Source organism: Camelus ferus, chromosome 12 (genome assembly GCF_009834535.1).
Source record: "Camelus ferus isolate YT-003-E chromosome 12, BCGSAC_Cfer_1.0, whole genome shotgun sequence".
NCBI classification, from domain to species: Eukaryota; Metazoa; Chordata; class Mammalia; order Artiodactyla; family Camelidae; genus Camelus; species Camelus ferus.
The window spans coordinates 5724601-5738783 of NC_045707.1; the positions used below are offsets into that span (position 1 = coordinate 5724601).

Consider the following 14183-nt stretch of genomic DNA (forward strand, 5'->3'; position numbering starts at 1 on the left):
ATACTTCAGGGTGTGACAGTTAATGATCCCAACCATCTGCGGAAAGAAATCTTTCAGCAAATCTAAACTCCTATAACACTTACTTTCGATATACCTCATTTAACTCAGAATTTCATCAGGTTTTTATGAGAATTAAATGAAAAAGTATGTAAAGCTCAGCCCCTGGCGTACAATGCTTCTTCCCTATCACACTAAAATGCAATTTCTCCTGCAGCTTGCCAAAGTAGAGGTGACGAAAGAAAATGTTATCAAATGGAGTCCAAAATGACAATGAACATAAAGGACTAGATGGGGTGGAGTTTTAATTTAATAACACAATGTCATAGCATACTTTTTGACCCGGTAACTGGGTTCCTGGAAATTTCTCTTAAAGAAGTAATCAGAAAACATAAAAGGAGTCATATATTAAGGGTTTTATCACATTATTTATAATAGCAAAAAATTAGACACAACCTAGAAGTCCATCAATAGGAGTCTAACTAAATAATGATACATTCATACAATGCAAGTCTATGTAACAACTTCTTAATCATGACATATTTACTGACAAATTATATTTGAGATGAAAAAGTTACAAAACTAGCCATAGTTTGATCTCATTTAAAAAACACTATAAGATGACTGGATAAAAAAGTTGTGGTATACACACACACACACACACACACAATGGAATATTGCTCAGCCATAAAAGAATAAAATAATGTCATTTGCAGCCACATGGATGGCCCTGGAGATTGCCGTACTAAGTGAAATAAGCCAGAAAGAGAGAAAAATACTACATGACATCACTTATATGTGGGATCTAAAAAAAAAAAAAGACACAAATAAACTTATTTACAAAACAGAAATAGACTCATAGACATAGAAAACAAACTTATGGTTATGGGGGGGCGAAGTAGGGGGTGAGGGATAAATTGGGAATTTGGGATTTACAGATACTAACTACTATATATAAAATAGATAAACAACAAGGTCCTATTGTATAGCACAGAGAACTACATTCAATACCTTGTAATAGCCTATAATGAAAAAGAATATGAAAAGGAATATACATATGTACCACTGAATCACTATGCTGCATACCAGAAACTAACACAACATTGTAAACTGACTCTACTTCAATTAAAAAAAACCCTGTCTATAAATATACCTGTAAATGTATACATTTAAACAAGTCTGAAAATAGAGAAACTAAAATATTAGCATTTATTTCTAAGCAGTAGGAACATAGGAAGATATATAAAAACACATGTATACAGGAATATATCTTTACTCTCTTCATTCTTTTCAGAATTCTCTGAAAAATTTTAATGGCTGCATATTATTTTTGTAAAAGACCTTTCTAAAACTAAAAAAAACCACTTTAAACCAAAATAGAATATATAGATACATCCCAGCAGTACAAGCCAGTGAGAGATTACTGGAGAGAACATCAGGAGGTGTGAATTCCTGTTTTTGACTCCCAAACCTTTGCTATGTGACCTGAGTCAGATCTGTGTTTCAATTTCCCCATCTATATGATATAAAAATAATGAAAATAATTCTCATAATAGAAAGAACAAAGTGAGAATGAATGCACTAGGGAAAAAAAAATCTGTAAATGCCACATCTATAAACTTGCTGCAAATTGAAACAGAAATAGAGAGGACGTTCTCAGTTTTTAAATTCCCCTTTCCTTAAGTCATCACTGCTTTCATAATTTTTAACACACTGACACATGCACGATAAAGCACTTAGGGTTTTAGCCTCAACTGGGCTCTGAACTATTTTCTAAGGAAACATGTCCCCACTGATCAAGATAAAGTATACCTCCAGACCTTGACAGTAACAGCAACTCACAGTAAGCCTACACCGCTTGCTGGCCAATCTTCACAGAGGCAGAACTAAGCAATTCATGTTATGTCTAATTTTCAAAGTACGTTTAAAATTGGATTTTAAATTCATAGCATGCAGGGGATGTATCTTCTTTGTTTAGACCCCAATCTAACTGCAGACAAAACAGTTCAGTAGGATAAGGGTCCTGGTCATCTCCTCTCCCTTGCTGCAGGTTCTCAGTGACCCCTGTTCTCACATGTGTCCCCCTCAGAGATATAGGTTGGGAAGCTTCTGGATCTAATTCAAACCAACGTACAGTAAGGCGTCATCCTCTTTCTACTTTGCAAATGCTACTTACTGCCTCTGTTAGGAAGGTGCTCTACCCACTACTTGGTGTGTTCTAATTCAAATGTTGCCTTCTGATTACACAGACCAAGACAGAGCTGGGCCCAACCTCTCCATGCTCCCAAAGCACCTCCTGAACATTCACATTTCTTATCAGAACTCATCAGTGGTAGAATTCCAAGCTGTTTTTTGTTTGACTCCATGCAGAACAGTGAACTACGTAAAAGCAGAGATTGGGTATTACACATCCGATAATCTCAACAATTGATGTAATGCTTGGATATGGGAGGTAATATAAAATGATTTCTTGAATAAATGAATGGAATGCTTTTCCTAGAATAGGAATTTGCAATTTAATAAGGTCCTCCATATAGCACCCACATATGGAGTCACTTATTTGGCTGGCCATCTACTTTGTCAATAGGTTCTACAGAAACTAAAGAAAACCAAGAATGAAGTACACATGAAAGAATTAGATAAGCAATACTACTATGGCAGATAACTTTGGTGAGTCCAATTAAAGCAAAGAAATAATGAATCTTTAAAGATTAAAAAAGCCAACTGAATAGCAAAATAAAGTATGCTTCAAAAAAGTATGAACTAATTAGTCTAAGGGAAAGAAATATGAAAAACTGATAATCAACAACCAAGAAAATGCCAGGCTACAAGAATTCTAAAAACATGTAAACTCTTTTTTGTGTGTGTGCGAGGGGAGGTAATTAGGTTTATTTATTTACTTTTTTTTTTTTTTTTTGATGGAGGTACTAGAGATTGAATCCAGGACCTCAAGCATACTAGGCATGCACTCTACCACTGAGCTACACCCTCCCCACTAAGAACATGTAAACTTAATTAACAGATACACTTGATTGGAGAAAGGTCAGCACCATCTTCAGCCAAAAACATTCATGCAACAACTGAGTACCTACCATGAGCAAGACATTCTGCTACCTTAAAGAACCTGGTATCCAGGAGAAGACAGAGAGACAGACAGACTACTGCAATTCAAAACTCAGTGGAGCAGGTGCAGTGATAGACATCTGCACGAAATAGTATAGGAGTACAGAGGTCTTTGAAGGTGGGTGGGTAGAAAGCTCCAGAAACGCTTTCAGGAAATCTGACGCCTGACCTGGGCAGGAGTTCAGCAAGAATAGTAGGAAGAGATTCCTAATACACCACAAAGTATAAATGCAGGCACTGGGGCCCCAAACAGCATGGGTTTAAGAAGCCACCCTTGGATCCAGAGGCCACAGGCTTCCCCTGAGCTTGGTAGCATCATATGGGGCTCAGATAGTTCATCACAAAAAGAATCACACGTCTCGAATCATGTGCGCCTCCAGGTTATAAAAGGGAACCACGCACTGGCTCAGAAGGCTTACTTTTATGAACAACTGAGGGATGTACTGAGGCAAAGTAGAAAGTTCTGGAGTCAGCCTACATTTTAAATCCTGACCCCCCAATCACTGAGTGACCATAGATAAGTTACTCTTGAAGCCTTAAGTAACTTACCTGTTAATGGGAATGAACCTCATATATTTAGTTATTATAAGGATATCAAGATGTATGTAAATTACTAGGCACTCAATGCATGGAAGTTCCATGACCCATTCTCATGGTTAGTTCCAAACTGAGCTTCCTTCCCTTTCCCCTTCACTACAGACTGGATCTCATTTGCTGGGTTCCACAGTTCATGCCCAGTTGTCACATACTCTTTGAGCATGTCTTCTTGAGTGCTGTGCTAGGCATTGGTACCTTGTCCCTCCTTCCCCTTGATCCTCATGTCCATCTCCTAATTTCCTCTTTACTCTGTCTTTACATAGTAATTTCCTTTCTTTTCTTTTCTCACCTAGCCCATGGATACGTTATTTTCTTGTGCATTATGTCCCAATGAACATCATTTTCAGAGGCTACGTGTGCCCCACGAACATCAGCACTAACACAAGGCCTTTTCTTTGTATAGTGGTAAAAACCCTGTTGGGGTACAATTACATTTACTGCATATGTAAATATCATACAAGTGAGCCTTCATATATATTTCGTATTCTAGTGACAGTCATCCGAGCCAGGTAAGTAATTTACCTGTCCAGAGGGAGTGCTCTCCAGAGAAGTGTGGCATTTGGAGCCATGAAGTCACTATTCTTTAGCTTTTCCAGAGAGCCAAGATGAGACACTAGTTCAGTCAGTGATTTTCTGCTATTGAACCAGTTCATATTTTACTGATTAATAATAAATGTTTGGGGGACTTACTTTGAACACTGGATAAAACATAAAATTACCGGATTTGGCTTCACTTTTGAAGATACACCAAAGCCTCCCAGAAAAGACATGTTCACAATTAAAACAAATGGAAAGAGGAAACATGGCCCCAAAGTAAAACCTAGTTGGTTTTTTTGGTTCAAACGGCATTTATCTGATGGACATTTTGACAGATGTTTAGTTACTTAAATATGGTGATCATTTTGCAATATACACATATATTGAATCATCATGTTGTACATCTGAAACTGATATGTTATGTGTCAATTACATGTCAATAGAAAACCCCGCCACTTATTAAGCCCATATATATGTCATATACTGTGCCAGGTGCATGTATGTATTTATATCTACATCCTCATCTGTCCAACAGAAATGATTATCTTGCAAGATTAAAGGACTAAAGAAAAATAAAAAATAAATATAAAACAGCCTTGCAAGATAATCATTTCTACTGGACAGATAAACACATAAAGACTCAGAAAGGTGAGGAAATAACTTGTCTATGCCCCACAATGCTTTTAAGTGATAGAATGAAAATCTGAACCCAGGTCTGGCTCAGAATCCACAGTGCTTTCCACTGAACCGCATTTATATCTGTTCAAACAGTCATATCCCTCATCAATAATAATAATATAATAATGGCCACCACTAACATTTATCTAGCTTTTCTCATGTGGCAAGCATTGTGCTAAGCAATTTATGTCTATGATCTCATTTAATCCTCACAATCACCCTATGAGGTAGGTTTATCAAGATCTCCATTTCACAGTTGAGGAAACTGAGTTTTATACCAGTTCAGTAATTGCTTTGTTCCCACAGCTGCTCAGGAGCAGGACCAGGGTTGAACCTGGGTCTGTCTAATTCCAGAACCTGTTCTCATAATCATTATACTAGACTATAGGAAACTCAATTCTAGTTCCAGCTCCAACCAGGCAAGACAGTGGCTCCAAAAACTGTCTCAATTTCTTTGTTAATTAAATGGGGACATTATTACTTGTCCCTACTTATTTCACAGAGATATTGGGACTATAAAATGGGAAAGTGTACAAGCTTCAGGAAGATAAATTGCTAGACAAATCCAGGCTTGTCATAAGTTTCACTCACATCTTCCCTCTCTCACGATCATAAAAAGATTTAGCTGACATCATTCGCTCTCAAACATCCTCTGAAGTGGGTAGTGAGTATTATTATCTCCACTTATCAAAGAGCTGAAGCACAAGGCGATGACGTAACTTGCTAGTCAATAAAACCCGAGATTCTAACGCCCACTGCTTATGTTCTTATGGTAAATCCTATTTCTGCGTTTCAAGCTTAACTGTGAAAGAAACAAGAGTGGAAATATTAGTGTCCACTTCAACACACAGATTAAATACTTACAGAAATTAAATTTTCTACTGCAGTGACACTAATATAAATCTCTAAGGCTCTTACTCCTCACATTCTAAAGAAACTGCATAAAGACTCAAAAAGAAAATCTTTCCATTTCCCTAGCATAGGTTTCAACTCCTTAGCTTTCTCACATAAGTTATTATTAGTCAAAGGTTACAAAACTGAGTGAGTCATTACCTAGTTTCAACTATGTAGTGAGTCTGGTAGCTTCCAAAGGGGACACAAAACCTCAGTATGAAATTGTTCCCTCATAAAATCAGAAAAAAAGAAGCATCAAATACATTGTCACATCATAAACATCTAATGTAACTATATAACTTGACTTGGAAATTATTTTAACAAATCAACCTATAATACCTTGAGTTCAAAATTCAAGTTCCAAGGCAAACAGCATAGTTAAAACAGTAACAAAAGTACACATGGCACCTTTATGATCATTCTTTTCCTGTGGGGAACTATGTTCAATATCTTGTAGTAACCTATAATGAAAAAGAATATGAAAACAAACATATGTATGTATACGTATGATGGAAACATGCTGTACACCAGAAACTGACACAACATTGCAAACTGACTATACTTCAATTTAAAAAAAAGTAGTAATAGGGCCAATCCTCTGTCTTTAATTCTCTAGCTTAAACAGGGGAGTGTTCAGTCTAGTTCCAGATTATTAGTTCCTCTTAAGTCTTGCTTTCTGGAACAACATAACAATCTTTCAATTACTACTAGTTTAATAATCACATATTTTGAAATTACCACAGGGACCAGAGGGGAAATAAGAGAAAGGAAACTTCCACTCTCAAAATTGAACTTAAATACTGAAGTCCATAGACACTTCATTACCACTCTCTCTGACTCTGAATGAATTAGACTTATAAATGAAAAACCTGTCATTTTGTTACAGGGACAAAAACCAAGTTAAGAACCCAAAGAGCTGTTGTTCTACTAATGTCAAGAGAGTTTGCTTCTTGAGTGCCCTGAGATGTCTAAATTCATTCCTGGCCACATAACAAAAGTCCATCCAACCTCAATACGTGCTATGTGGCAAAAGTAAATGACGACTAGGACTCCCAGCTTTTTCAGAGGTTGTTTTAATACATTAGTCTATCTTTCCTTTGAGAACAATCTGTTTTGGTTTCTATAATTGAAACCAATTTTATCTCTTGTGGGGTCAGGGGCTCCTAAGGTCCCTTGAACTTTAATGAGAGTACAAATCACCTGGGTATCTTGTTAAAATGCAGAATATGACCCAGAAGGTCTGGGACTGCATGTCCAACAAGCTCCCAGGTGATGTCAATGCTACTCAGAGACACAACGCTCTGAGCAGCAGGACTCTAAGGAATGTTTCCAAAAAGAAATAACCGCAATCAGATGTTTATTCTTAAAACATACAGCCTCTCCCAGGAGTTTGTAAAGAAAGATGATATTCCAGAGCCTAAACAAAGTGTCTGCTCCCTCCCCCTTTTCTGTGATTCTTATCAGCTGGCTGCAAACCCAATGTAATACTGTAATAAGGGCAACGTCTAAGAATGTCTTTTGTGCTGACAATTTATTGGGGTTTGTATGGATGAATTTATGAAACCTCAAGTTTTGTAATAAAAAATTGATTCAAAATAAATATTTTTAATTACATCAAATACTAAAGAATAAGTGATGTTTACAAATAGTTTAAAAGAGAATCATTTGGGATTAATAATTTTCACTTCCCCCACAAAATAAATAGCTCACACACTGAAGAAGACACCTTTCTTTAAGCAGGAGAAAACAACCCCAACAAAAAAAGTCATGCCCATGGCATAGCCATAACATTTTTAGCAAGGAAAGTGCCAAGATGAAGACTTACAAAAGTATATGAGAGGAATTACATGGTAGCAAATTTGTCCTAGAACCTGGGGGAGGGTCCTGGGAGACAGAATGGCTGGTAAATTTAAGAAAGATTTTCACTGGAAAAGATTATACATGAGGGTCATAGTCCATTCCCCTCAAGAAACCAATAAACCCCACAAACTGTCATTTTTAGGTTTTCAATAATGTTTTCTTTTCATATGGCCATTAGTCCAACCTCCCCCACAAAATTCAACCAACCATCATCAAAATTAAGTTGGTAATGGGTCAGGCCGGCTATATCCCATGTTTAACCTTAGATGTGTTTCAAGCCAATGAGGGTAAAGTTCTCAGTGGAAGGAGCAAGTAAAAGACACACAGAAGGAAGCCCTCGTCCTGGGCACCACCGCGCGCTCGGCAGTGGAAGGGCTCTCAGGGCTTACGCACGCTCTTCAGCCCCATCACCGTGAAGGTAGCGGCCGTCAGTTTCTCATAAACAAGGAACATGAGAGCAGCAGTGAGGACTGTCTGCAGCAGTTTGGCTTCAAGGCCTTTGTAGAGCCCCATTATTCCAAAACGCCTAAAAGGGAAGAGGTTTGGAAAAAAACAGAAGATTTTCTTTATAAAAGTCAACTCCTGTTTTAAAGAAACAAACTACTTTGCAAAGGTTTATCCTTAGGATCAAAACAAGCAATGGAAGTTTTAAATATTAACAGACTTCTGTTGTTTAGGTATTTTCTATCTTTAAAGGTATTCAGGGACTGGTGAATGTTTAGTATTTCTTCATAGCCACCATTAATTTGTAGAATGCTGACAATATCCCACAGATAGGGTGCAGATCCTAAAATCCTAAAATCATCTTAATGCCAAAGTCTGGGATATGACAAAGAACTTTTTAGAGCTTTACTTTAATGTTCTCCTAACTTGGCTATTTCAACCTAACAGTCCCTAAGTGGTAGGAAAGCTGCCATTTGATTTACATCATTTTAGCCTCAACAGAACTAGAGAAAGTGACAGAAATGAAAAGCTATCCAATGCTGAGTCTTCCCATACATATGACTGTCTAACCTTGAGGTTCTCAAATTTAGCGTACACCAGAATCGCCTGAAAGGCTCAGTGGACCACAGACTGCTGGGTCCAGTCCAGGGTTTCTGATTCATTCAGTCTGGAATGGGATTCAAGAATTTGCATTTCTAACACGCTCCCAGGTGAGGAGGAGGATGACACTAGCCTGGAGACCAGCCCTTTAGAACCACTGCTCCAACCACATGAAGAATGCTCCAGCTAGGACCAAGAATTCAGAGGAAATGCCGCCTCCAAAGTTCCTTGTTGAGAGTGAGTTCATCTCACATGCAAGTTCATCAGCAAGTCCAGGGCTACATATGGCAGGCAGACTGAGATATTAAAGCTAATCGAGTGCTCTATTCAGAAGCTAGTCTATGTTTTATATATTTGCTATGTATGAAAATCTATTATTTGGAACAAATCATGTCATAAATGGGAATGAAAGCCTTAACTCATGATTTCTAGTTCATTGACCAACTTGAATTACGTTCCCCCAAGAAAGTCCACTGCAGTGTTTCTCAAGATTAGGTTTGCTGTGAGATAACAGAAAAAACATATACTGGTCTCCTTCCTCAGTTCCTGGCACAGAGTTCCTAAAACCCTCGTAATTTCCTAAGTGGTAAGAGCACTAGGAGCATTTCTTACTCTAATATTTGGCCTTTGATCCTAGTTCCTGACACAGAGCTCCTAAATCCTTTAACTTCCTGGGTGATAGCAGTGTCTTTCGTTCTAAAGGCTCTGGGAGGGCTCCTGGGTGGGGCTGGTCACCAGAAAGACCAAGCCATGATCAGAAGCTTGGGATTTTCAGCCCCACCCACCATTCTCCAGAGAGGGAAGGGGGCTGCAAAAGGAGTTAATGATGGATCATGCCCATGTGATGAAGCCTCCACAAAAATCCCCAAAGTATAGGGTTCAGAGAGCTTCCAGGTTGGTAAGCACACCCACGTACCAAGAGAGAGACGCACCCCAGCACTCCAGGGACAGCAGCCCTAGTGCTTAGGAGCCTCCCAGAGCTCTTTATCCGGCTGTTAGCCTGAACCCTTTATCATAGCCTTTAATAAACTGGTAAACATAAATAAGTGTTCCCCTGAGTTCGGTGAGCTGCTCCAGCAAACAATCGAATCCAAGAGAGAGGAGGTCACGGCAACCTCTAATCTGCAGCCAAGTCAGACAGAAGTTCTGTGTAACCTGGGGACCTACTACTTGTGACTGTCACCTGAAATGGGGGTCAGTATCATGGGAGTGAGCCCTTACTGAACCTGTGGGATCTAATGCTATCTCCAGGTAGACAGTGTCAGAATTGAGTTAAATTTTAGGGCACTCAGCTGGTATTACACAGAATTGCTTGGCGCAGGAACCCACCCCCACATCTGGTGACCAGAAGTGCCCAAAGTGAAGTGTCCTGTGTGAGCAGTAAAGGAAAGATAGACTGGTGTGAATTTTTCTCTATATCCACTCACATCAGAATCACCAGCGTCTGTTTAGAAATGAAGATTGCCAGGTCCCACCCCAGAGGGGAGGCATGAATCAGTATTTTAACAAGCACTTCAGGTGATTCTTAATCAATCAGAATTCTGGAGAGGCGAGGCATGGTATACTCTCCTGTCCGATATAGTAGCTATTAGCCACATGTGGAAATTTAAATTTAAGTAAAATTAAAAATTCAGTTCCTCAGTTGTACTGGCCATATTTCAAGTGCTTCAACAACCACATGTGGTTAGTGGTGACCCTACTGAACAGCACAGATATTTCCATCATTGTAGAACATTCTAGTGGATGAAGAAAAGTTCTTCATTCATTCATTAATAAGTTCCTGAGTGCTTACTGAGCATATGAGTTTGAACATTTGGCTCCGCCTCCATCTGCCTTGTGCTGGGAAAATCACTTTCCTTCTCTAAATCTGTTTCCTAATCTGCAAAAACTGGAATACAGTCACCCTTCCACACTCACAAGGTTGAGTGAAAACCAAACAAGATGAGAGATGTGAAAACACACTGGATCTGAAAACTATATAACCCTGCAGATTTCTAGTTAACACTATGTTCTTAATTTTCTTAACTACATCTTTCTTAACTCTCACAATGCTATGGAAATTGGTATCACTTTTTTTGGATCAATATGGCAACACTTATCAAAATTTTATACGTTCAAACTTCTTAACCAAGTGATTCTACTTGAAGGAATTTTCTCTGCAATACAATCACTCAGGTGTGCAAAGCTGAATTTATGGGCTATTCTTTTATCAATCTTTATAAAGGCAAAACTTGGAAACAAACTAAATATTCACCATAAGTGTATTAGTCAATAAATTATGGTATGTTATGTAACAAAAAACAAGGCAGTCATTAAAAAATAATCTAATATAGATATTGATATGGAGGCTTGTTTGTAACATTAAGTTTACTTATTTTTTTTATAACATTAAGTTTATAAAAATGCAAGTTTGCAAAGCAATATTCCCATATAATCCCATTTGTATAAAAACAAATACCCAAAAATGTATGTTTTATGCAGTATTCTGGAAATCTATACACTTTTTGTTAACAGTGACTACCTCTTGGAAAAGGGAAAGGAGAGAGAGAAAACAGTAAGGATGCATGTATTTATAGCTTTCCTGACATTTAAATGACTTCAATTTAATGAGTTCTGACTGATGTACACTCGTGAAACCATCACCACATTCAACGTAGTGAACATATCCATCACCTCCAAAATTATCCTCATCTCCCTCTGTAACCGTTCCCCCTCTTCCCCTACTCTGGCCCCAGGCAACCACTGATCTGTTTTCTGTCACTATTGATCATTTGCATTTTCTAAGTTCTATGTAAGTGGAATCATACAGTATGAATTCTTTTTTGTATGACTTCTTTTACTCAGCATAATTATTTTGAGATCTATCTATGTTGTTGCATGTATCAGTAATTCCTTCCTTCTGATTTCTGAATAGTATTCCACTGTATAGATATATCACAAATTGTACCTCCTCCCCTGATGATGGGCATTTGGGGTGTTTCCAGTTTTTGACTCTTACAAAGAAAGCTGCTATTAACATTTATGTACAGGTCTTCGTGTAGATATACTTCATTTCTCTCCAGTAAATACCTTGAAGGAGAATGGCTGGGTCTATGGTAGGTGTCGGTTTAACTTAACAGAATGTCAAACTGCATTCTTTGGAAAAAGTGGTCGTGCCATTCTGAATTCCCACTAGCACAAGAAGATTCTGGTTGCTTCACATTTTTGCCAACACTGGTTATGGTGGGCATTTAGTTTTTACTTTATACCACTTCTTTATCTTTGATTTTTTTTAATCCCAAGCATATTCTATCTTTGTAATAAGTTTATTTTCAAAATATCTTACATCTAGGAACAGTAATAAAGTTATAGCAGCTTTTGCTTCAAAGGTGCTCTGACTTATCTGACTTCCCGAGGGATCAGTTTCTTTAAATGAAACAGAGAAATGACAATAGTACCTGCCTCACAGGGCAATTGTTCAGATTAGGTGAGCTTGCCTATGCAGAGCATTCAGCACAGTGCCTGCCACACAGCGAGCACTCAAAAATGTTAGCTACTGTCATCACCATCACCACTGTTGTCACCATTATGAAGTTGTTGTAACTCTTCCTGCTCCCCCCGCTTTCCCACTCTGACTGCGGCTCTCTGATAGCTGCTTGTTTCTATCTACGAGAGGTCACAGGATATGCCACTGACGGAGCACTACTCAGCAGGATGGTCTCTACGTTAGATTATAGGAGGGCTCTCTCTTATTTTTAATTCCATGTTTCAGGTGTACAGCATTATAATTTGACATCTGTGTGCACTACACACTGATCACCACCACAAGTCTAATAACCATCCATTACGTACAGTTGACTCCTTTCATCCATTTTGCCCTCGAACCCTCTTCCTCTCTGGTAACCACCAATGTGTTCTCTGCCTCAATGAGCTTTTTTTTTTTTTAAGATTCCACATGAAAAAAAAAAAAAAAGATTCCACATGAGTGAAATCACATGGTATTTGTCCTTCTCCGCCTGACTTATTTCACTTAACATAATACCTACAAGGTCCAGCCATGTTGTCACAAATGGCAGGATTTCACAGGAGCATTCCCCTTCTGAAGGTGTCCTGAATATTTGTAACGAACAAAGAATAAGGCCCTGCACTTTTCTGTAATATTTCCAAAATGCTGTCATATCTCACTAAGCCCCAAAAGTGAGAAATCTGTGAGCACAGCAGGCAAGGGAGAAGTTTCTGGGCTGCCACTGCCAAGGCAGTGGTGCAAGATAAGCAAACACAACCACTTCTTGGCAGAGATGGCTGTTAAGAGAGGACAGAATGTGAAACATCTACGAAGCTCACCTTACTCGCTGGTGAAGAAGATAGAGAACATTCCGAAGACTCCCCAGGGTTCTGTTTTCTGGGTTTAGTCTGTGACGTCCAAACTGAGGAGGAAGAAAAAAAAAATCAAATAATTACTCTTTGCTACTGCTTCCTTTTTCTTAATTTCTACCTGTAAAGGAAATTATGTTGGAGTAATATCTTACAGCATAAGGTAATAAAAATATCCAATTAGTATGTAGATTTCATTAATACTCTATTTTTCAATGAAATAAATGAAATATTTCAATGAAATAAGTGAAAATAAGAAACATTTTTTCAGTGAAGCAAGCATGAGAATTTTCATTTTACAGAGAATCGTAGGGGAAAATTCTACCTCAAAATTAAAAACCATGCCCGTGATGATGTCGATATTGATGGCATGGCTTTCAGTTCTTTAAGAAGTTCTGATAAACACTCATCAATTAGAATCTCTGTAGTCCAAGCTCTTCACATTAAATCTCTGTACTACGAAAGTGTCAAAACAATTTATCTGAACGCTACTGAATTCCTTTATGTTAGCTACCAATTTAAAAATAGTACACTAGTAAAAATACTTTTAACAGAAGGTAATCATATTTTTGAACTGAAATACTTTCACTTCCACCCTCATTTTACTCATCAGCAAGTTCTTTGAATTTTTTCTCCCAAACAGACCTTGAATCTGTCCTCACCTGGTCTCTCCTCTCCACTGCTAGACTTCAAGTCCAGGCCACCATCATGTCTCCCCTGTATTACTGAAACAGCCTCCTCTTATCTCTCCACTGAACAGTCACAGTAATCTTCTCAAATTGTTAATCAGACCACATTACGCCCCAGTCTAAAGCCCTGCAAGGCTTCCCACTGTCCTCACCTACAGCCTCCCTGCTACTTCCCAATCTCCCCGAGCCACCGCCAGCCACAATGGCCTCCTTTCAGTTCCTAGGACTCACCAAGCTCTTGACACATCGCATTTCCTCCGTCTAGAATACTCTTCCTCCCGCACTTGGCACGGCTGGATCCTTAGCTGCCCTTAAGTCTTGATTTACACGTGGCTCCACAAAGGAGCCCATTCCCAGTCATGCCATTTAGGAAGCTCCCCACCATGCTGCTCTCCACTAAGTCACAGGATG

General features: G+C 38.5%; 1 protein-coding gene across 3 annotated transcripts in view; it reads right to left on the reverse strand.

Annotated features, from left to right (window-relative positions):
• The window catches only part of SLC25A17 (solute carrier family 25 member 17), a 63596-nt gene that overhangs the window by 17005 nt on the left and 32408 nt on the right, over nt 1-14183 (reverse strand). For 2 of the 3 annotated variants that reach the window (XR_004324347.1, XM_032492310.1), the window contains exon 8: nt 13054-13136. Coding sequence is in view for 2 of the 3 variants with exons in the window: in XM_032492310.1 (XP_032348201.1) it covers nt 13054-13136 (83 nt within the window). In the remaining variant the exon portion in view is untranslated. Of the gene's footprint in view, nt 1-7340; nt 8213-13053; nt 13137-14183 lie in introns of those variants that run through there. The other variant, XM_006174714.3, reaches the window with a different exon arrangement.